The sequence below is a fragment of the Protomyctophum parallelum genome, assembly GCF_964188405.1.
Source record: "Protomyctophum parallelum genome assembly, chromosome: 18".
Classification (NCBI taxonomy): Eukaryota; Metazoa; Chordata; class Actinopteri; order Myctophiformes; family Myctophidae; genus Protomyctophum; species Protomyctophum parallelum.
The window spans coordinates 43973148-43995820 of record NC_139716.1 but is presented as its reverse complement, the minus strand read 5'-3'; the positions used below and the strand labels follow the sequence as shown (position 1 = coordinate 43995820).

Genomic DNA, 22673 nt, shown 5'->3' with positions numbered 1-22673 from the left:
CTATATAGAGTCTGGAACTACAGCCCCATGAGCTGAGTAAGGAATGCTATATGGAGTCTGGAACTACAGCCCCCATGAGCTGAGTAAGGAATGCTATATAGAGTCTGGAACTACAGCCCCCATGAGCTGAGTAAGGAATGCTATATGGAGTCTGGAACTACAGCCCCATGAGCTGAGTAAGGAATGCTATATAGAGTCTGGAACTACAGCCCCCATGAGCTGAGTAAGGAATGCTTTATAGAGTCTGGAACTACAGCCCCCATGAGCTGAGTAAGGAATGCTATATAGAGTCTGGAACTACAGCCCCATGAGCTGAGTAAGGAATGCTATATAGAGTCTGTCTGGAACTACAGCCCCCATGAGCTGAGTAAGGAATGCTATATAGAGTCTGGAACTACAACCCCCATGAGCTGAGTAAGGAATGCTATATAGAGTCTGGAACTACAACCCCATGAGCTGAGTAAGGAATGCTATATAGAGTCTGGAACTACAACCCCATGAGCTGAGTAAAGGCCTATTCATAGTCTGGATTTTCGGTGGTAAGGTGACCACCGCTCCGGTGGTGAGCTGACCACCGGAGCTGAAATAAAGTTGAGCGGTGGTGAGTAAAAACAGAGAGAAGGGCTGGAGCGGTGGCGGTGGTTTGCTCTTCACCGCGGCTCGTGACGTCATGTTGTAGTTCGGTGGTCACCCCACCACCGTAAATCCAGACTATGTATGAGCCTTAAGGAATGCTATATAGAGTCTGGAACTACAGCCCCATGAGCTGAGTAAGGAATGCTATATAGAGTCTGGAACTACAGCCCCATGAGCTGAGTAAGGAATGCTATATAGAGTCTGGAACTACAGCCCCATGAGCTGAGTAAGGAATGCTATATAGAGTCTGGAACTACAACCCCCATGAGCTGAGTAAGGAATGCTATATAGAGTCTGGAACTACAGCCCCATGAGCTGAGTAAGGAATGCTATATAGAGTCTGGAACTAAAACCCCATGAGCTGAGTAAGGAATGCTATATAGAGTCTGGAACTAAAACCCCATGAGCTGAGTAAGGAATGCTATATAGAGTCTGGAACTACAGCCCCATGAGCTGAGTAAGGAATGCTATAGAGTCTGGAACTACAACCCCATGAGCTGAGTAAGGAATGCTATATAGAGTCTGGAACTACAACCCACATGAGCTGAGTAAGGAATGCTATATAGAGTCTGGAACTACAGCCCCATGAGCTGAGTAAGGAATGCTTTATAGAGTCTGGAACTACAGCCCCATGAGCTGAGTAAGGAATGCTATATAGAGTCTGGAACTACAACCCCATGAGCTGAGTAAGGAATGCTTTATAGAGTCTGGAACTACAGCCCCATGAGCTGAGTAAGGAATGCTATATAGAGTCTGGAACTACAGCCCCATGAGCTGAGTAAGGAATGCTATATAGAGTCTGGAACTACAGCCCCATGAGCTGAGTAAGGAATGCTATATAGAGTCTGGAACTACAGCCCCATGAGCTGAGTAAGGAATGCTATATAGAGTCTGGAACTACAGCCCCATGAGCTGAGTAAGGAATGCTATATAGAGTCTGGAACTACAGCCCCATGAGCTGAGTAAGGAATGCTTTATAGAGTCTGGAACTACAACCCCATGAGCTGAGTAAGGAATGCTATATAGAGTCTGGAACTACAGCCCCCATGAGCTGAGTAAGGAATGCTATAGAGTCTGGAACTACAACCCCATGAGCTGAGTAAGGAATGCTTTATAGAGTCTGGAACTACAGCCCCCATGAGCTGAGTAAGGAATGCTATATAGAGTCTGGAACTACAACCCCCATGAGCTGAGTAAGGAATGCTATATAGAGTCTGGAACTACAGCCCCCATGAGCTGAGTAAGGAATGCTATATAGAGTCTGGAACTACAGCCCCCATGAGCTGAGTAAGGAATGCTATATAGAGTCTGGAACTACAACCCCATGAGCTGAGTAAGGAATGCTATATAGAGTCTGGAACTACAGCCCCCATGAGCTGAGTAAGGAATGCTATATAGAGTCTGGAACTACAGCCCCCATGAGCTGAGTAAGGAATGCTATATATAGTCTGGAACTACAGCCCCCATGAGCTGAGTAAGGAATGCTATAGAGTCTGGAACTACAACCCCATGAGCTGAGTAAGGAAGCTGCCATTTCCGTTCACGAAAATATATTTTAAAATATCTTATATACATTTTATTTATTTTATTTTATTTTCTGCTATAGCAGCGAGCTATATAATATGTTTAGATGATTTCCATTCATATGAGAATAAATTTGCGCGACTGTAAAGACGAAGGAAGAGGAGGCTCTACTTCTGCGTTATATTTGACTCATGACAGATCTTCTGTTGCTCCAGACTGTATGACGGAAGCATTTATATTTTACTCATGATCAGAGCTTCCGTTGCTCCAGACTGTACAACGGAAGCATTTATATTTTACTCATGATCAGAGCTTCCGTTGCTCCAGACTGTACGACGGAAGCATTTATATTTTACTCATGATCAGAGCTTCCGTTGCTCCAGACTGTATGACGGAAGCATTTATATTTTACTCATGATCAGAGTTTCCGTTGCTCCAGACTGTATGACGGAAGCATTTATATTTTACTCATGATCAGAGCTTCCGTTGCTCCAGACTGTACGACGGAAGCATTTATATTTTACTCATGATCAGAGCTTCCGTTGCTCCAGACTGTACGACGAAGAATTTGGAAATTGCGAGAGTCAACAGTCTGGTAACGAGAGACTAGTATGTGTGTAAATGTAATCCACGTAACCCGAGAACCGTTCGCCCCACCGACTTCGAGTTGGTCGGAAACCGGTGCCGAGTCGGTCGTACCCACGGTTATCCAGAACCGCCACAAAAGGCCTCTGCTCGGGCTCTGGACATACTGTAGGGCCCCTGCCCACTGTGCCCAGGGTCATATAATGCTTACTGTAAATCGCTCTGGATTAAGAGCGTCTGATATAAATGCCTACATTTGTAAATTGAACACGTTGCGTTGTGTTTCAGCTCTGAACTCCACATGACTGAGTGTTCTATATTTCATGTTTCAGCTCTGAACTCCACATGACTGAGTGTTCTATATTTCATGTTTCAGCTCTGAACTCCACATGACTGAGTGTTCTATATTTCATGTTTCAGCTCTGAACTCCACATGCAGCAGCATCGACGAGTTCGAGTGTGGAAACGGAGACTGTGTGAACTACACTCTGACGTGTGACGGCATGGCTCACTGCAAGGACAAGTCTGACGAGAAGCAGAACTACTGTGGTGAGTTCTGATAGTCTGATGAGAAGCAGAACTACTGTGGTGAGTTCTGATAGTCTGATGAGAAGCAGAACTACTGTGGTGAGTTCTGATAGTCTGATGAGAAGCAGAACTACTGTGGTGAGTTCTGATAGTCTGGCGAGAAGCAGAACTACTGTGGTGAGTTCTGATAGTCTGACGAGAAGCAGAACTACTGTGGTGAGTTCTGATAGTCTGACGAGAAGCAGAACTACTGTGGTGAGTTCTGATAGTCTGATGAGAAGCAGAACTACTGTGGTGAGTTCTGATAGTCTGACGAGAAGCAGAACTACTGTGGTGAGTTCTGATAGTCTGACGAGAAGCAGAACTACTGTGGTGAGTTCTGATAGTCTGATGAGAAGCAGAACTACTGTGGTGAGTTCTGATAGTCTGACGAGAAGCAGAACTACTGTGGTGAGTTCTGATAGTCTGACGAGAAGCAGAACTACTGTGGTGAGTTCTGATAGTCTGACGAGAAGCAGAACTACTGTGGTGAGTTCTGATAGTCTGACGAGAAGCAGAACTACTGTGGTGAGTTCTGATAGTCTGATGAGAAGCAGAACTACTGTGGTGAGTTCTGATAGTCTGATGAGAAGCAGAACTACTGTGGTGAGTTCTGATAGTCTGACGAGAAGCAGAACTACTGTGGTGAGTTCTGATAGTCTGATGAGAAGCAGAACTACTGTGGTGAGTTCTGATAGTCTGATGAGAAGCAGAACTACTGTGGTGAGTTCTGATAGTCTGATGAGAAGCAGAACTACTGTGGTGAGTTCTGATAGTCTGGTGAGAAGCAGAACTACTGTGGTGAGTTCTGATAGTCTGATGAGAAGCAGAACTACTGTGGTGAGTTCTGATAGTCTGACGAGAAGCAGAACTACTGTGGTGAGTTCTGATAGTCTGATGAGAAGCAGAACTACTGTGGTGAGTTCTGATAGTCTGGTGAGAAGCAGTCGTACTGTGGTGAGTTCTGATAGTCTGGTGAGAAGCAGTCGTACTGTGGTGAGTTCTGATAGTCTGACGAGAAGCAGTCGTACTGTGGTGAGTTCTGATAGTCTGATGAGAAGCAGAACTACTGTGGTGAGTTCTGATAGTCTGATGAGAAGCAGAACTACTGTGGTGAGTTCTGATAGTCTGGTGAGAAGCAGTCGTACTGTGGTGAGTTCTGATAGTCTGGTGAGAAGCAGTCGTACTGTGGTGAGTTCTGATAGTCTGACGAGAAGCAGAACTACTGTGGTGAGTTCTGATAGTCTGGTGAGAAGCAGAACTACTGTGGTGAGTTCTGATAGTCGTCGTTGTTGTTTTGTTTTATTTATATTTTTGAGTGGTGCAACCACTCCAAGGAACAGCTTTGTCCGTGTTCACCTATGTATGTGTATGTGACGTTCACCTATGTATGTATGAGCATCATATGAGTACCAGTAGGGGCGCTGTTGCCTGCTAATGAGAGAGAGAGAGAGAGAGAGAGAGAGAGAGAGGAGGCTGGCAAATTAAACGGAGGAACGGCGGAAACAGGGCGAAACAAGGCAGAAAGTGCCTGCTGGTTGATCAGTCAGGGACCAATCAAAAGGCTGACAAAGGTTGAATTGCAAGTCACTTTGCCCTGGCTGAGCTGGGAAGGCTGACAAAGGTTGAATTGCAAAGTAGCAAAGTTGCAAAGTTGCAAAATTGCAAAAAAATACAAAAAAATTGCAATTTTCTTTTTTTGCAAAATTGCAAAAGAAATTCAAAAAAGGAATTGCAAAATTGGGAAGGCTGACAAAAGGCGAGGAGAGTGAGGGGAGGTGCACCACTCGGTTCACACGCGTGTGATTTGGAGAAACCCTTCAAAACGTCACCGATAACGCCATGTCCAATATAACATGACATCGAAATTTAAAAAGATTCTACAAGCTCGTAGCTCGGCACTCTGTGTGCTTGGAGAATCCATAGGTCTGGGTCAGTGGAGAATCCATAGGTCTGGGTCAGTGGAGAATCCATAGGTCTGGGTCAGTGGAGAATCCATAGGTCTGGGTCAGTGGAGAATCCATAGGTCTGGGTCAGTGGAGAATCCATAGGTCTGGGTCAGTGGAGAATCCATAGGTCTGGGTCAGTGGAGAATCCATAGGTCTGGGTCAGTGGAGAATCCATAGGTCTGGGTCAGTGGAGAATCCATAGGTCTGGGTCAGTGGAGAACCCATAGGTCTGGGTCAGTGGAGAACCCATAGGTCTGGGTCAGTGGAGAATCCATAGGTCTGGGTCAGTGGAGAACCCATAGGTCTGGGTCAGTGGAGAATCCATAGGTCTGGGTCAGTGGAGAACCCATAGGTCTGGGTCAGTGGAGAATCCATAGGTCTGGGTCAGTGGAGAATCCATAGGTCTGGGTCAGTGGAGAATCCATAGGTCTGGGTCAGTGGAGAACCCATAGGTCTGGGTCAGTGGAGAATCCATAGGTCTGGGTCAGTGGAGAATCCATAGGTCTGGGTCAGTGGAGAACCCATAGGTCTGGGTCAGTGGAGAACCCATAGGTCTGGGTCAGTGGAGAACCCATAGGTCTGGGTCAGTGGAGAACCCATAGGTCTGGGTCAGTGGAGAACCCATAGGTCTGGGTCAGTAGAGAACCCATAGGTCTGGGTCAGTGGAGAACCCATAGGTCTGGGTCAGTGGAGAATCCATAGGTCTGGGTCAGTGGAGAATCCATAGGTCTGGGTCAGTGGCGGGGGGGGTGTGCACGAAAACCAGCACACGCGTGTGCACGAAAACGAGCACACGCGTGTGACAATTTGACGGGAACCACGTAAATACCACTGCGTTCATTGTCGCCCCTCGACTTCTCCGCGCGTACAGAGAGGAAAAAAAGAAACTGCAGGTGTCATTGAAAATGAATTATTAGGCGCCTTAATCGCTGCCCGTTTGAAAGGACATTTATTCATGTAATATGTTGGTATTTTAACGTTTAGTAATTGTATTATTCCCTGTGTGTGTGTGTGTGTGTGTGTGTGTGTGTGTGTGTGTGTGTGTGTGTGTGTGTGTGTGTGTGTGTGTGTGTCTGTGTGTGCGTACCACATGGTCCCACCAGCTAACCGGGAGTGTAAGAAGGGCCACCGCCGCTGTGTGAACGCTCGCTGCGTGACGCACAGCTCCTGGTGCAACGGACTGGACGACTGTGGAGACAACTCGGACGAACTCTTCTGCAACAGTGAGTCTGGACTTAGTTAGTTAGTTAGTTAGTTAGTTAGTTAACCCATTTTAGGTGGGAACCCCTTTTGGTGTTAGCATTACGTTATGCTTTAGCTATTTTTGAAAAAAAAGAAGAACGACTGACATAGAAACATAGCTTTTTCAGAAAACTGTCAGGATGTACTGGGGAAACTTGGAGACTGGATGGGGCTAATACTACCAGAATGCCCAAGATTATGTCTCTTGGGAGATGGCACGGTGCTGCCACAGGGGGGCGCCAAGGCACAACATGCATTGGTGACTGCAGGCCTTATTACTGCAGCTAGGTTGATACTGAGAAACTGGAAGAGCTCTGCTACGCCAGAGATCACAGACTGGACCCAACTTATGACTGAAGAGCTCTGCTATACGCCAGAGATCACAGACTGGACCCAACTTAGGACTGAAGAGCTCTGCTATGCCAGAGATCACAGACTGGACCCAACTTATGACTGAAGAGCTCTGCTACGCCAGAGATCACAGACTGGACCCAACTTATGACTGAAGAGCTCTGCTACGCCAGAGATCACAGACTGGACCCAACTTATGACTGAAGAGCTCTGCTACGCCAGAGATCACAGACTGGACCCAACTTATGACTGAAGAGCTCTGCTACGCCAGAGATCACAGACTGGACCCAACTTATGACTGAAGAGCTCTGCTACGCCAGAGATCACAGACTGGACCCAACTTATGACTGAAGCGGCATCCTTTGAATACTCAATTGCCAGGAGGAATAACGTCAAAGGGAAGTTCCATGAGATATGGGACTTATTTTATTTGTATATCAAAGGATTGTTGTAACATTTTGTATTTGTACATTACATATGATATAACCACGAGTGTCAACAACAGAGTGTGGAGGTGTGTTGTCCAGGGGTTTTCTTTTTTTTGACTGCTAGGTGTGTTTTGTTTGTTTGTCTTTTTCTTTTGTGTAAGTCATGTGGATTTTGTATGCTTTATTGAAAATCATTAAAAAACTTTGATGACAAAAAAAAGAAAACTGTCAGGATGTAGAAGACATTTTTAGAATCTGATCTCAGGTCTGGGTCTGGGTTTGGGTCTGCTGCCTGTACTACTGGCACTCGTATGCTCAGCAGAACAGTTCATTTCTCTGTGTTTCAGCCTCCCGGTGCTCAGCAGAACAGTTCATTTCTCTGTGTTTCAGCGTCCCGGTGCTCAGAGGAACAGTTCCAGTGCAGAGACGGAGGTTGCATCTCCAACACCAGCAAGTGTAACCAGAAGGTGGACTGTCAGGACGCCAGCGACGAGATGAACTGCTGTAGGTTATTACAATAACCATGGTTATTATCGCCATGTTGTTATCACCATGTTATTATAACCATGTTATTATCACCATGTTATTATAACCATGTTTTCATCACCATGTTATTACAAGTAAGACACGTGAACGCGGGAAGCAAATACAGCTCGTAAATTGCAATAACAATTAGAATAAATTACGTACATTTTTTTTATTTTGTTTGTTTGTTGTTTTGTTGTTTACGTTTTCTTTTTTTTTAGGGTTTTTTTTTTGGGGGGGGGGGGGGGGGGGGTTTAAACTCTTTTTTAGGGATGCACCAAAAAGGAAATTCTTGGCCGAAACCGAATATCCGAATATGATTAATATTATATATATTCTTTCCTACCATTGCTGTCATGGCCGTACCTTAAAGCTACCTGATTCTGGTTATGGCAAAACTTAACTTAAAGGTATATTCAGTGATTTCACTTAATTCAAATATCACTTATTTGTTTGTTTTGTTGTGATAATCCTCCCTACTATAGAGTGTGCTGGCCATATAAGGAGTTCCTCCCTGTCCCCAGTTAACCCCTGGGGGTCAAAAAACCTTAGGTTTCGTTTTTGACTCTCTATCCTGATTGGACGAAAGGCTGGGTCCCACAGCCAAAAACGAAACCTACGGTTTTTTTTGTGAAAACACTGAATATACCTTTAAATAATAATCACTATTATGGGTCCATAAAACCCTCCACAGCGGCCACAGACTGCTCCAGCTACTTCCGTCTGGGCGTGAAGGGCGTGTCGTTCCAGAAGTGTGAGTTCACCACGCTCTGCTACGCCCCCTCCTGGCGCTGTGACCGCGCCAACGACTGTGGGGACTGGTCTGACGAGAGGAACTGTCCAGGTAGGTCTGTCAGATCTGTGGGGGACTGGTCTGACGAGAGGAACTGTCCAGGTAGGTCTGTCAGATCTGTGGGGGGACTGGTCTGACGAGAGGAACTGTCCAGGTAGGTCTGTCAGATCTGTGGGGGGACTGGTCTGACGAGAGGAACTGTCCAGGTAGGTCTGTCAGATCTGTGGGGGGACTGGTCTGACGAGAGGAACTGTCCAGGTAGGTCTGTCAGATCTGTGGGGAGACTGGTCTGACGAGAGGAACTGTCCAGGTAGGTCTGGTAGATCTGTGAACTGTCCAGGTAGGTCTGGTAGATCTGTGAACTGTCCAGGTAGGTCTGGTAGATCTGTGGGGAATGCTTTAAAGGGCCATGTCCCGTTTTTGAGTGGTGCAAACACTCCTACAACCAGCAATGTCCGTGTACACCATAGACTGTAAAAAATATGGACAAAGCGTTCCCCGGGTCTAACATGAACGTAAAATGAAGCCTGAAATCCCTTGCATTCTAATTCACTGTAAGTCGCCATCTTTCTAGATCCGTTTTAGCCCAGCTGAGCCATTGGCTGGCCCAGACACGAGGCGGGACTTCCCCACTTCTTCTCTGTTGGTTTTTATTTTGACTCGAGTGGGAGGGGAATCCCGATCATAGACTGTAACGGTAGCCACGCCCCTCAGAACATATGCGACTTTATGGTCATTTTTTTAATAAATGGGACCATAATTTTCCAAAAAGAATATTATGACATTAGAAATGAGACTTTAAACTAGTGACTGGAAGCAGAAAGTATTCATGACCATGTTTATTAAGGTAATACAGTCTAGGTGAAGTTGGGCCCAAATACATGGGCCTCTATGGAGCTATGGGGCTTTTTGGGTCCAGTCCAGCGCCACAACAGGCCATTATATGAACTACGATTTCAAATGAGGCTTCACGAAATATCTGGCTGGACTGCCCCCCTGGTGTACACCTATGTGTATGAGTACCAGTAGGGGCGCTGTTGTGCCATGCAGAAACTGAGAGAGAGACACTGCACTGTTGCCTGCTAATGAGAGAGAGAGAGAGAGAGAGAGAGCGGGGGGGGGGGGGGGGGGGGGGGGGGGAGAGAGAGAGGGGAGTTGCACCACTCAATTCACATGGGTGTGATTTTTTTTTAATAATTTGGGGACCCTATAGGCGACCCCCCCGAGGGGTTGAGATACAGATAGATACAATAATTAAAATAAGTTCTAGATTGCAGTTTGTTTGTTTTTCGTCCTGCATCTCACTGTCAGGTCTTTATAACGTCCGTCTCCTTCCCAACAGGAAGTACAAAGACAAAGTGTCCCAGTCCGTTCTTCGCTTGCCCGTCAGGACGCTGCATCCCCCATGAGCTGGACCTGTGACAAGGAGAACGACTGTGAGGACGGGGCGGACGAGGCCAGCTGTGGTCAGTGTCTCTCTCTCTCTCTCTCTCTCTCTCTCTCTCTCATAGATAAGTTCTGCTCAGTGTCTCTCTATCTCTCTCTCTCTCTCATAGATTAGTTATTCTCAGTCTCTCTCCTCTCTCTCTCTCTCCCATAGATAAGTTCTGCTCAGTGTCTCTCTGTCTCTCTCTGTCTCTCTCTCTCTCTCCCATAGATAAGTTCTGCTCAGTGTCTCTCTCTCTCTCTCTCTCTATCTCTCTCTCTCCCATAGATTAGTTATTCTCAGTGTCTCTCTCTCTCTCTCTCTCCCATAGATAAGTTCTGCAGTGCGTCTCAGTTTGAGTGTGGTAACCATCTCTCTCTCCCATAGATAAGTTCTGCTCAGTGTCTCTCTCTCTCTCTCTCTCTCTCTCTCCCATAGATAAGTTCTGCAGTGCGTCTCAGTTTGAGTGTGGTAACCACCGCTGCATCACCAGTCTCTCTCTCTCTCTCTCTCTCCCATAGATAGTTCTGCAGTGCGTCTCAGTTTGAGTGTGGTAACCATCGCTGCATCACCAGTCTCTCTCTCTCTCTCTCTCCCATAGATAAGTTCTGCAGTGCGTCTCAGTTTGAGTGTGGTAACCATCTCTCTCTCCCATAGATAAGTTCTGCAGTGCGTCTCAGTTTGAGTGTGGTAACCATCGCTGCATCACCAGTCTCTCTCTCTCTCTCTCTCCCATAGATAAGTTCTGCAGTGCGTCTCAGTTTGAGTGTGGTAACCATCGCTGCATCACCAGTCTCTCTCTCTCTCTCTCTCCCATAGATAAGTTCTGCAGTGCGTCTCAGTTTGAGTGTGGTAACCATCGCTGCATTACCAGTCTCTCTCTCTCTCTCTCTCCCATAGATAAGTTCTGCAGTGCGTCTCAGTTTGAGTGTGGTAACCATCGCTGCATCACCAGTCTCTCTCTCTCTCTCTCTCCCATAGATAAGTTCTGCAGTGCGTCTCAGTTTGAGTGTGGTAACCATCTCTCTCTCCCATAGATAAGTTCTGCAGTGCGTCTCAGTTTGAGTGTGGTAACCATCTCTCTCTCCCATAGATAAGTTCTGCAGTGCGTCTCAGTTTGAGTGTGGTAACCATCTCTCTCTCCCATAGATAAGTTCTGCAGTGCGTCTCAGTTTGAGTGTGGTAACCATCTCTCTCTCCATAGATAAGTTCTGCAGTGCGTCTCAGTTTGAGTGTGGTAACCATCGCTGCATCACCAGTCTCTCTCTCTCTCTCTCTCCCATAGATAAGTTCTGCAGTGCGTCTCAGTTTGAGTGTGGTAACCATCGCTGCATCACCAGTCTCTCTCTCTCTCTCTCCCATAGATAAGTTCTGCAGTGCGTCTCAGTTTGAGTGTGGTAACCATCTCTCTCTCCCATAGATAAGTTCTGCAGTGCGTCTCAGTTTGAGTGTGGTAACCATCTCTCTCTCCCATAGATAAGTTCTGCAGTGCGTCTCAGTTTGAGTGTGGTAACCACCGCTGCATCACCAGTCTCTCTCTCTCTCTCTCTCCCATAGATAAGTTCTGCAGTGCGTCTCAGTTTGAGTGTGGTAACCATCTCTCTCTCCCATAGATAAGTTCTGCAGTGCGTCTCAGTTTGAGTGTGGTAACCATCTCTCTCTCCCATAGATAAGTTCTGCAGTGCGTCTCAGTTTGAGTGTGGTAACCATCTCTCTCTCCCATAGATAAGTTCTGCAGTGCGTCTCAGTTTGAGTGTGGTAACCATCTCTCTCTCCCATAGATAAGTTCTTAGATAAGTTATTCTCAGTGTCTCTCTCTCTATCTCTCTCCCATAGATAAGTTCTGCAGTGCGTCTCAGTTTGAGTGTGGTAACCACCGCTGCATCACCAGTCTCTCTCTCTCTCTCTCTCTCTCTCTCTCTCTCCCATAGATAAGTTCTGCAGTGCGTCTCAGTTTGAGTGTGGTAACCACCGCTGCATCACCAGTCTCTCTCTCTCTCTCTCTCCCATAGATAAGTTCTGCAGTGCGTCTCAGTTTGAGTGTGGTAACCATCTCTCTCTCCCATAGATAAGTTCTGCAGTGCGTCTCAGTTTGAGTGTGGTAACCATCTCTCTCTCCCATAGATAAGTTCTGCAGTGCGTCTCAGTTTGAGTGTGGTAACCATCTCTCTCTCCCATAGATAAGTTCTGCAGTGCGTCTCAGTTTGAGTGTGGTAACCATCTCTCTCTCCCATAGATAAGTTCTGCAGTGCGTCTCAGTTTGAGTGTGGTAACCATCTCTCTCTCCCATAGATAAGTTCTTAGATAAGTTATTCTCAGTGTCTCTCTCTCTCTCTCCCATAGATAAGTTCTGCAGTGCGTCTCAGTTTGAGTGTGGTAACCATCTCTCTCTCCCATAGATAAGTTCTTAGATAAGTTATTCTCAGTGTCTCTCTCTCTCTCTCCCATAGATAAGTTCTGCAGTGCGTCTCAGTTTGAGTGTGGTAACCATCTCTGCATCACCAGTCTCTCTCTCTCTCTCTCTCCCATAGATAAGTTCTGCAGTGCGTCTCAGTTTGAGTGTGGTAACCATCGCTGCATCACCAGTCTCTCTCTCTCTCTCTCTCCCATAGATAAGTTCTGCAGTGCGTCTCAGTTTGAGTGTGGTAACCATCTCTCTCTCCCATAGATAAGTTCTGCAGTGCGTCTCAGTTTGAGTGTGGTAACCATCTCTCTCTCCCATAGATAAGTTCTGCAGTGCGTCTCAGTTTGAGTGTGGTAACCATCTCTCTCTCCCATAGATAAGTTCTGCAGTGCGTCTCAGTTTGAGTGTGGTAACCATCTCTCTCTCCCATAGATAAGTTCTGCAGTGCGTCTCAGTTTGAGTGTGGTAACCATCTCTCTCTCCCATAGATAAGTTCTGCAGTGCGTCTCAGTTTGAGTGTGGTAACCATCTCTCTCTCCCATAGATAAGTTCTGCAGTGCGTCTCAGTTTGAGTGTGGTAACCATCTCTCTCTCCCATAGATAAGTTCTGCAGTGCGTCTCAGTTTGAGTGTGGTAACCATCTCTCTCTCCCATAGATAAGTTCTTAGATAAGTTATTCTCAGTGTCTCTCTCTCTCTCTCCCATAGATAAGTTCTGCAGTGCGTCTCAGTTTGAGTGTGGTAACCATCTCTCTCTCCCATAGATAAGTTCTTAGATAAGTTATTCTCAGTGTCTCTCTCTCTCTCTCCCATAGATAAGTTCTGCAGTGCGTCTCAGTTTGAGTGTGGTAACCATCTCTGCATCACCAGTCTCTCTCTCTCTCTCTCTCCCATAGATAAGTTCTGCAGTGCGTCTCAGTTTGAGTGTGGTAACCATCGCTGCATCACCAGTCTCTCTCTCTCTCTCTCTCCCATAGATAAGTTCTGCAGTGCGTCTCAGTTTGAGTGTGGTAACCATCTCTCTCTCCCATAGATAAGTTCTGCAGTGCGTCTCAGTTTGAGTGTGGTAACCATCTCTCTCTCCCATAGATAAGTTCTGCAGTGCGTCTCAGTTTGAGTGTGGTAACCATCTCTCTCTCCCATAGATAAGTTCTGCAGTGCGTCTCAGTTTGAGTGTGGTAACCATCTCTCTCTCCCATAGATAAGTTCTGCAGTGCGTCTCAGTTTGAGTGTGGTAACCATCTCTCTCTCCCATAGATAAGTTCTGCAGTGCGTCTCAGTTTGAGTGTGGTAACCATCTCTCTCTCCCATAGATAAGTTCTTAGATAAGTTATTCTCAGTGTCTCTCTCTCTCTCTCCCATAGATAAGTTCTGCAGTGCGTCTCAGTTTGAGTGTGGTAACCATCTCTCTCTCCCATAGATAAGTTCTTAGATAAGTTATTCTCAGTGTCTCTCTCTCTCTCTCCCATAGATAAGTTCTGCAGTGCGTCTCAGTTTGAGTGTGGTAACCATCTCTGCATCACCAGTCTCTCTCTCTCTCTCTCTCCCATAGATAAGTTCTGCAGTGCGTCTCAGTTTGAGTGTGGTAACCATCGCTGCATCACCAGTCTCTCTCTCTCTCTCTCTCCCATAGATAAGTTCTGCAGTGCGTCTCAGTTTGAGTGTGGTAACCATCTCTCTCTCCCATAGATAAGTTCTGCAGTGCGTCTCAGTTTGAGTGTGGTAACCATCTCTCTCTCCCATAGATAAGTTCTGCAGTGCGTCTCAGTTTGAGTGTGGTAACCATCTCTCTCTCCCATAGATAAGTTCTGCAGTGCGTCTCAGTTTGAGTGTGGTAACCATCTCTCTCTCCCATAGATAAGTTCTGCAGTGCGTCTCAGTTTGAGTGTGGTAACCATCTCTCTCTCCCATAGATAAGTTCTGCAGTGCGTCTCAGTTTGAGTGTGGTAACCATCTCTCTCTCCCATAGATAAGTTCTGCAGTGCGTCTCAGTTTGAGTGTGGTAACCATCTCTCTCTCCCATAGATAAGTTCTGCAGTGCGTCTCAGTTTGAGTGTGGTAACCACCGCTGCATCACCAGTCGTTGGGTTTGTGACGGAGCCGACGACTGTGGAGACGGAACCGACGAGGACAGCAAATGCAGTGAGTCGGCCCGCTCAGTGTGTCCGGTTATCGGCTATAGTGGACGGCAGTGTTGTTTTTGGCAGCAAATTTCTATTTTAGTTTTAGTCATATAGTCTCTTGAATAGTTTTCACTTAGTTTTAGTCACATTTTAGTCACCTGGAATGTTCTAGTGTTTAGTCTAGTTTTAGTCGACTAAATGTCAAACGATTTTTTTGTCGACTAAATCTACAGTTGATTTAGTCGACTAAAATGTGTTTTAACAGGCCTTGATGTCGTTGTAATGACATATTTTACACTTTGGTTGCATGCTGAAAATAGCAGATCTACAATCTCACAACGCGTCGCGCTGTGAGATTGTAGATCTGCTATTTTCAGCATGCAACCCAGCATAAAACTGGATCTGTTGTCCACTAGTCCCTTACTAACATTTTAGTCTAGTTTTTATTTGTTGACGAAATTGTCAGTATATTTAGTCTTAGTTTTAGTCATCATAGATTCGTTTTTATTTAGTTTTTGTTTAGTTTTAGTCAGTGGAAAAAGGTAGTCGACGAACATTTTTCGTCTTAGTTTTAGTCGACGAAAACAACACTGGTGTACGGCCACCTTTACTGCACGCACAGGCGACGTCGTCTGAATAGCGTTGCGTCGGATTAATGTCACTCCGTCCGTCCCCAGCGCACGTGCCGCGATAAAACGCGATACAACGCGTCTGTGAGCTTGTATGTCAGCTATGTTTGGTGTGCTGAGTATATATATATATATATATATATATATATATCAGGCTTTACATGCAATTATAGACTTAGCAAGAGTCAAATCCAGTTTTATGGCATGAGGAAGGTCGCAAGACCGAAACGTTGCTCTTAAAAAAAAAAAAAAGGGCCTTTCTGTGTGGAGTTTGCATGTTCTCCCCGTGTCCCCTAGGGTAGGTACCCTCACATGTTCTCCCCGTGTCCCCTAGGGTAGGTACCCTCACATGTTCTCCCCGTGTCCCCTAGGGTAGGTACCCTCACAAAAAACATGCAGTAATCCTGGTCACTAAACTGCCTCCCCCTGGCCAGCCGGGGCGCTAGCCTGGTTAATAAACCAGACCGAATCAGCCGTTGGCAAAGATAAATTGCCTGCCGGCGGATCCGAGTGGCGCGCTACGAGCTTGTATGTCTGCTATTTTTGAAAAATCGAAGAACGACTGAATTTTTTTTTAGAATCTGATCGCAGGTCAGAATGGGTTTTAATCAGACCAGTGTGTGTCCAGTGGAAACCTGGTATGAATCTGATCTCAGGTCAGAATGGGTCAAACTCTCTCTCTCTGTGTCTTCCAGAGACGAAGACGTGCAGTCCCGAGGCCTTCCAGTGTCCCGGCTCCCACGTGTGCGTTCCTCTGCGCTGGAAGTGTGACGGAGACAAGGACTGTCCCGACGGCTCCGACGAGAGCCTCAAGGCTGGCTGTGGTGAGGAGAGGAGAGGAGAGGAGAGGCAGGACGGGGGCCATGTTGAAAAGATCAGACGTTAATAGAGCACCGAAGTCCTGACGTAACTCGCTCATCCCTTCGATTCCCCTGGTTCGCGGAAGTAATTTCTCTATGGAGAATAACATGGGGTGATCTTAATATCGTCTACTATAAGCGTTGTGGTCCAAAAATAAACAAGCTGTCTCGGCGTTATTGTCGGGAAGGTGTCTCTGTATCGTTTGCAACAGTCAGTCACTCATATATGATACAGTCTGCTTCTAGCGAAAATGTAACTCATTCAGCAGCAGTAACATTAGCGTTTTCTCTCAGTCAGTTGATTCTTCATATCCATATGAGTGAAGCGGCCGGGATGACATGTTTATTTTTCAAACACAGTTCTTATATGAAGCAATCTAAAAATCCTCCTATGGCGATTTCAATGCAACTAAACAAATACATGAACCTGGGGACCGACGCCCTCTACTGAAAGTGACGTCAGACTTCGGTTCTCTATAATCAAAATAAGTTTATTTTAATAACACTTTGACTATACCATTCACGAGTGTCCCGATCGAGATACTTCATTGTAGCACTTTCCCTGCGATTCGCGAGTTGCCCGAGTTATGTTTTCATTGTTTAATCCACGTTTTTTCAATCGGTTTTAAGTCATCATACGGGCAATCCACCGGATGAGATGCGTTTTGATGATCCGTGCAAAGGGTTCTGGGAAATTGAGTACCTGTTGTTTACAACGGGAGAGCTGCCCTGTCCGGTCTGTTGTGGTGGTCAACACTACAACAAGAGATTACACCGTTTAAAAGAGATTACACCGTTTAAAAGAGATTACACCGTTTAAAACTACAACGAGATATTACAGAAACAGGAGGGCCTCATGGTTACAGAAACAGGAGGGCCTCATGGTTACAGAAACAGGAGGGCCTCATGGTTACAGAAACAGGAGGGCCTCATGGTTACAGAAACAGGAGGGCCTCATGGTTACAGAAACAGGAGGGCCTCATGGTTACAGAAACAGGAGGGCCTCATGGTTACAGAAACAGGAGGGCCTCATGGTTACAGAAACAGGAGGGCCTCATGGTTACAGAAACAGGAGGGCCTCATGGTTACAGAAACAGGAGGGCCTCATGGTTACAGAAACAGGAGGGCCACATGGTTACAGAAACAGGAGGGCCTCATGGTTACAGAAACAGGAGGGCCTCATGGTTACAGAAACAGGAGGGCCTCATGGTTACAGAAACAGGAGGGCCTCATGTTTACAGAAACAGGAGGGCCTCATGGTTACAGAAACAGGAGGGCCTCATGGTTACAGAAACAGGAGGGCCTCATGGTTACAGAAACAGGAGGGCCTCATGGTTACAGAAACAGGAGGGCCTCATGGTTACAGAAACAGGAGGGCCTCATGGTTACAGAAACAGGAGGGCCTCATGTTTACAGAAACAGGAGGGCCTCATGGCTACAGAAACAGGAGGGCCTCATGGCTACAGAAACAGGAGGGCCTCATGGTTACAGAAACAGGAGGGCCTCATGGTTACAGAAACAGGAGGGCCTCATGGTTACAGAAACAGGAGGGCTTCATGGTTACAGAAACAGGAGGGCCTCATGGTTACAGAAACAGGAGGGCCTCATGGTTACAGAAACAGGAGGGCCTCATGGTTACAGAAACAGGAGGGCCTCATGGTTACAGAAACAGGAGGGCCTCATGTTTACAGAAACAGGAGGGCCTCATGGTTACAGAAACAGGAGGGCCTCATGGTTACAGAAACAGGAGGGCCTCATGGTTACAGAAACAGGAGGGCCTCATGGTTACAGAAACAGGAGGGCCTCATGGTTACAGAAACAGGAGGGCCACATGGTTACAGAAACAGGAGGGCCTCATGGTTACAGAAACAGGAGGGCCTCATGGTTACAGAAACAGGAGGGCCTCATGGTTACAGAAACAGGAGGGCCTCATGTTTACAGAAACAGGAGGGCCTCATGGTTACAGAAACAGGAGGGCCTCATGGTTACAGAAACAGGAGGGCCTCATGGTTACAGAAACAGGAGGGCCTCATGGTTACAGAAACAGGAGGGCCTCATGGTTACAGAAACAGGAGGGCCTCATGGTTACAGAAACAGGAGGGCCTCATGTTTACAGAAACAGGAGGGCCTCATGGCTACAGAAACAGGAGGGCCTCATGGCTACAGAAACAGGAGGGCCTCATGGTTACAGAAACAGGAGGGCCTCATGGTTACAGAAACAGGAGGGCCTCATGGTTACAGAAACAGGAGGGCTTCATGGTTACAGAAACAGGAGGGCCTCATGGTTACAGAAACAGGAGGGCCTCATGGTTACAGAAACAGGAGGGCCTCATGGTTACAGAAACAGGAGGGCCTCATGGTTACAGAAACAGGAGGGCCTCATGGTTACAGAAACAGGAGGGCTTCATGGTTACAGAAACAGGAGGGCCTCATGGTTACAGAAACAGGAGGGCCTCATGGCTACAGAAACAGGAGGGCCTCATGGTTACAGAAACAGGAGGGCCTCATGTTTACAGAAACAGGAGGGCCTCATGGTTACAGAAACAGGAGGGCCTCATGGTTACAGAAACAGGAGGGCCTCATGGTTACAGAAACAGGAGGGCCTCATGGTTACAGAAACAGGAGGGCCTCATGGCTTGGCAAAGCTTACTCCCTAAATAAATATACCTCTCCCTGTGTGTGTGTGTGTGTGTGTGTGTGTGTGTGTGTGTGTGTGTGTGTGTGTGTGTGTGTGTGTGTGTGTGTGTGTGTTTGTTTTTTTACAGTGTTCAACAACACGTGCGACAGCAACGAGTTCATGTGTCAGAACCGACAGTGCATCCCCAAACACTTTGTGTGTGACCACGACAGAGACTGCAGCGACGGATCGGACGAGTCCATGGAGTGTGGTGAGTTAGTGAGACTTCATTGACACCTGATACCAGATTCTAGAAAAAATAGCAGATCTACAAGCTCGCCGTGGGCTTCCATTGATAATGAATGGTAGCCTGTATCTGTAGCTGTGAGTGTGAACGCAGTGATAACTCTGTATCTGTAGCTGTGAGTGTGAACGCAGTGATAACTCTGTATCTGTAGCTGTGAGTGTGAACGCAGCGATAACTCTGTATCTGTAGCTGTGAGTGTGAACGCAGTGATAACTCTGTATCTGTAGCTGTGAGTGTGAACGCAGTGATAACTCTGTATCTGTAGCTGTGAGTGTGAACGCAGCGTTAACTCTGTATCTGTAGCTGTGAGTGTGAACGCAGCGATAACTCTGTATCTGTAGCTGTGAGTGTGAACGCAGTGATAACTCTGTATCCGTGTAGCTGTGAGTGTGAACGCAGTGAGAACTCTGTATCTGTAGCTGTGAGTGTGAACGCAGTGATAACTCTGTATCCGTGTAGCTGTGAGTGTGAACGCAGTGATAACTCTGTATCTGTAGCTGTGAGTGTGAACGCAGTGATAACTCTGTATCTGTAGCTGTGAGTGTGAACGCAGTGATAACTCTGTATCTGTAGCTGTGAGTGTGAACGCAGTGATAACTCTGTATCCGTGTAGCTGTGAGTGTGAACGCAGTGATAACTCTGTATCTGTAGCTGTGAGTGTGAACGCAGCGATAACTCTGTATCTGTAGCTGTGAGTGTGAACGCAGTGATAACTCTGTATCCGTGTAGCTGTGAGTGTGAACGCAGCGTTAACTCTCGTGTGTTTTGGTTCTCCGACCGTCCCAGAGTACCCGACATGTGGTCCCAGCGAGTTCCGCTGCGCCAACGGCCGCTGCCTGGTCCAGAGAGCGTGGGAGTGTGACGGAGACGTCGACTGTCACGACCAATCGGACGAGGCCCCCAAGAACCCACGCTGCACCGGCCCAGGTGACGCGCACGCACACATGCAACGCACACACGCACGTTACACACAAGCTATAGCTGCACCTCTTGACACTGTCATACAACAGGTGTCTAAACACTTTGGCAAAAACAATACTTTACAGTGGCGTGCACAGACATTTAGAGGGGCAGGACAGTGGCGTGCACAGACATTTAGAGGGGCAGGGACAGTGGCGTGCACAGACATTTAGAGGGGCAGGACAGTGGCGTGCACAGACATTTAGAGGGGCAGGACAGTGGCGTGCACAGACATTTAGAGGGACAGGGACAGTGGCGTGCACAGACATTTAGAGGGGCAGGACAGTGGCGTGCACAGACATTTAGAGGGGCAGGACAGTGGCGTGCACAGACATTTAGAGGGGCAGGACAGTGGCGTGCACAGACATTTAGAGGGGCAGGACAGTGGCGTGCACAGACATTTAGAGGGGCAGGACAGTGGCGTGCACAGACATTTAGAGGGGCAGGACAGGGGCGTGCACAGACATTTAGAGGGGCAGGACAGGGGCGTGCACAGACATTTAGAGGGGCAGGACAGTGCCGTGCACAGACATTTAGAGGGGCAGGACAGTGGCGTGCACAGACATTTAGAGGGGCAGGACAGTGGCGTGCACAGACATTTAGAGGGGCAGGACAGTGGCGTGCACAGACATTTAGAGGGGCAGGACAGGGGCGTGCACAGACATTTAGAGGGGCAGGACAGAGGCGTGCACAGACATTTAGAGGGGCAGGACAGTGGCGTGCACAGACATTTAGAGGGACAGGGACAGTGGCGTGCACAGACATTTAGAGGGGCAGGACAGGGGCGTGCACAGACATTTAGAGGGGCAGGACAGTGGCGTGGACAGACATTTAGAGGGGCAGGACAGTGGCGTGCACAGACATTTAGAGGGGCAGGACAGTGGCGTGCACAGACATTTAGAGGGGCAGGACAGTGCCGTGCACAGACATTTAGAGGGGCAGGGACAGTGGCGTGCACAGACATTTAGAGGGGCAGGACAGTGGCGTGCACAGACATTTAGAGGGGCAGGACAGTGCCGTGCACAGACATTTAGAGGGGCAGGACAGGGGCGTGCACAGACATTTAGAGGGGCAGGACAGTGGCGTGCACAGACATTTAGAGGGGCAGGACAGTGGCGTGCACAGACATTTAGAGGGGCAGGACAGTGCCGTGCACAGACATTTAGAGGGGCAGGACAGTGCCGTGCACAGACATTTAGAGGGGCAGGACAGGGGCGTGCACAGACATTTAGAGGGGCAGGACAGTGGCGTGCACAGACATTTAGAGGGGCAGGACAGGGGCGTGCACAGACATTTAGAGGGGCAGGACAGTGGCGTGCACAGACATTTAGAGGGGCAGGACAGTGGCGTGCACAGACATTTAGAGGGGCAGGACAGTGGCGTGCACAGACATTTAGAGGGGCAGGACAGGGGCGTGCACAGACATTTAGAGGGGCAGGACAGTGGCGTGCACAGACATTTAGAGGGGCAGGACAGTGGCGTGCACAGACATTTAGAGGGGCAGGACAGTGGCGTGCACAGACATTTAGAGGGGCAGGACAGTGGCGTGCACAGACATTTAGAGGGGCAGGACAGTGGCGTGCACAGACATTTAGAGGGGCAGGACAGTGGCGTGCACAGACATTTAGAGGGGCAGGACAGTGGCGTGCACAGACATTTAGAGGGGCAGGACAGTGGCGTGCACAGACATTTAGAGGGGCAGGACAGTGGCGTGCACAGACATTTAGAGGGGCAGGACAGTGGCGTGCACAGACATTTAGAGGGGCAGGACAGGGGCGTGCACAGACATTTAGAGGGACAGGGACAGTGGCGTGCACAGACATTTAGAGGGGCAGGACAGTGGCGTGCACAGACATTTAGAGGGGCAGGACAGGGGCGTGCACAGACATTTAGAGGGACAGGGACAGTGGCGTGCACAGACATTTAGAGGGGCAGGACAGTGGCGTGCACAGACATTTAGAGGGGCAGGACAGTGGCGTGCACAGACATTTAGAGGGGCAGGACAGTGGCGTGCACAGACATTTAGAGGGGCAGGACAGTGGCGTGCACAGACATTTAGAGGGGCAGGACAGTGGCGTGCACAGACATTTAGAGGGGCAGGACAGTGGCGTGCACAGACATTTAGAGGGGCAGGACAGTGGCGTGCACAGACATTTAGAGGGTCAGGACAGTGGCGTGCACAGACATTTAGAGGGGCAGGACAGTGGCGTGCACAGACATTTAGAGGGGCAGGACAGTGGCGTGCACAGACATTTAGAGGGGCAGGTGCTCAAGCGAAAAAAGGGCACCTTGTGCAGCGCATGGAACCGGCTGGTTGCCTTAATAGTGTCAGATTTATAGATTTTGGGGCCTAAATTATATATTAGAAGCTTTTTATCAAGAATTGATCAATGTCACCATGGTCCACATATACTGTACACTGTACAAAAAATATATATATATATATTTATATATTTTTCAAAAGGGCACATTGCTGTCCAGAGGCCAAAGTTAGCACCCCCTAGTGTCTATCTGTGCACGCCACTGATACTTTAGTTTGGAAAAGGTTTGACACAAACAATGCCATTCATCGACACCTGGTCTCTGTACTGCCTCCCCCTGGCCAGCCGGGGCGCCTGATGGAGGGGAAAGGAACTGGTCGGAATAACGTGTTCCTTCCACGCGCTACGTCCAACCAGGGAAACTCCCCCCTGTCAGGTGTAAAGGAGCAACTTGGACACTCAGGCATGAAGGAAGCATGAGTTCAAG

At 47.8% G+C, this 22673-nt stretch overlaps 1 protein-coding gene across 1 annotated transcript in view; it reads left to right on the top strand.

Moving 5' to 3' along the window:
* LOC310875288 (low-density lipoprotein receptor-related protein 1-like) overlaps positions 1-22673 on the top strand; it is a 285578-nt gene that overhangs the window by 187021 nt on the left and 75884 nt on the right. Inside the window, 10 exon segments of the mRNA XM_083788472.1 lie at positions 3166-3294; positions 6365-6484; positions 7673-7786; positions 8502-8651; positions 9943-10001; positions 10003-10066; positions 14455-14571; positions 15877-16005; positions 18807-18929; positions 19752-19892. Of these exon segments, the coding sequence (XP_083644598.1) occupies positions 3166-3294; positions 6365-6484; positions 7673-7786; positions 8502-8651; positions 9943-10001; positions 10003-10066; positions 14455-14571; positions 15877-16005; positions 18807-18929; positions 19752-19892 (1146 nt within the window).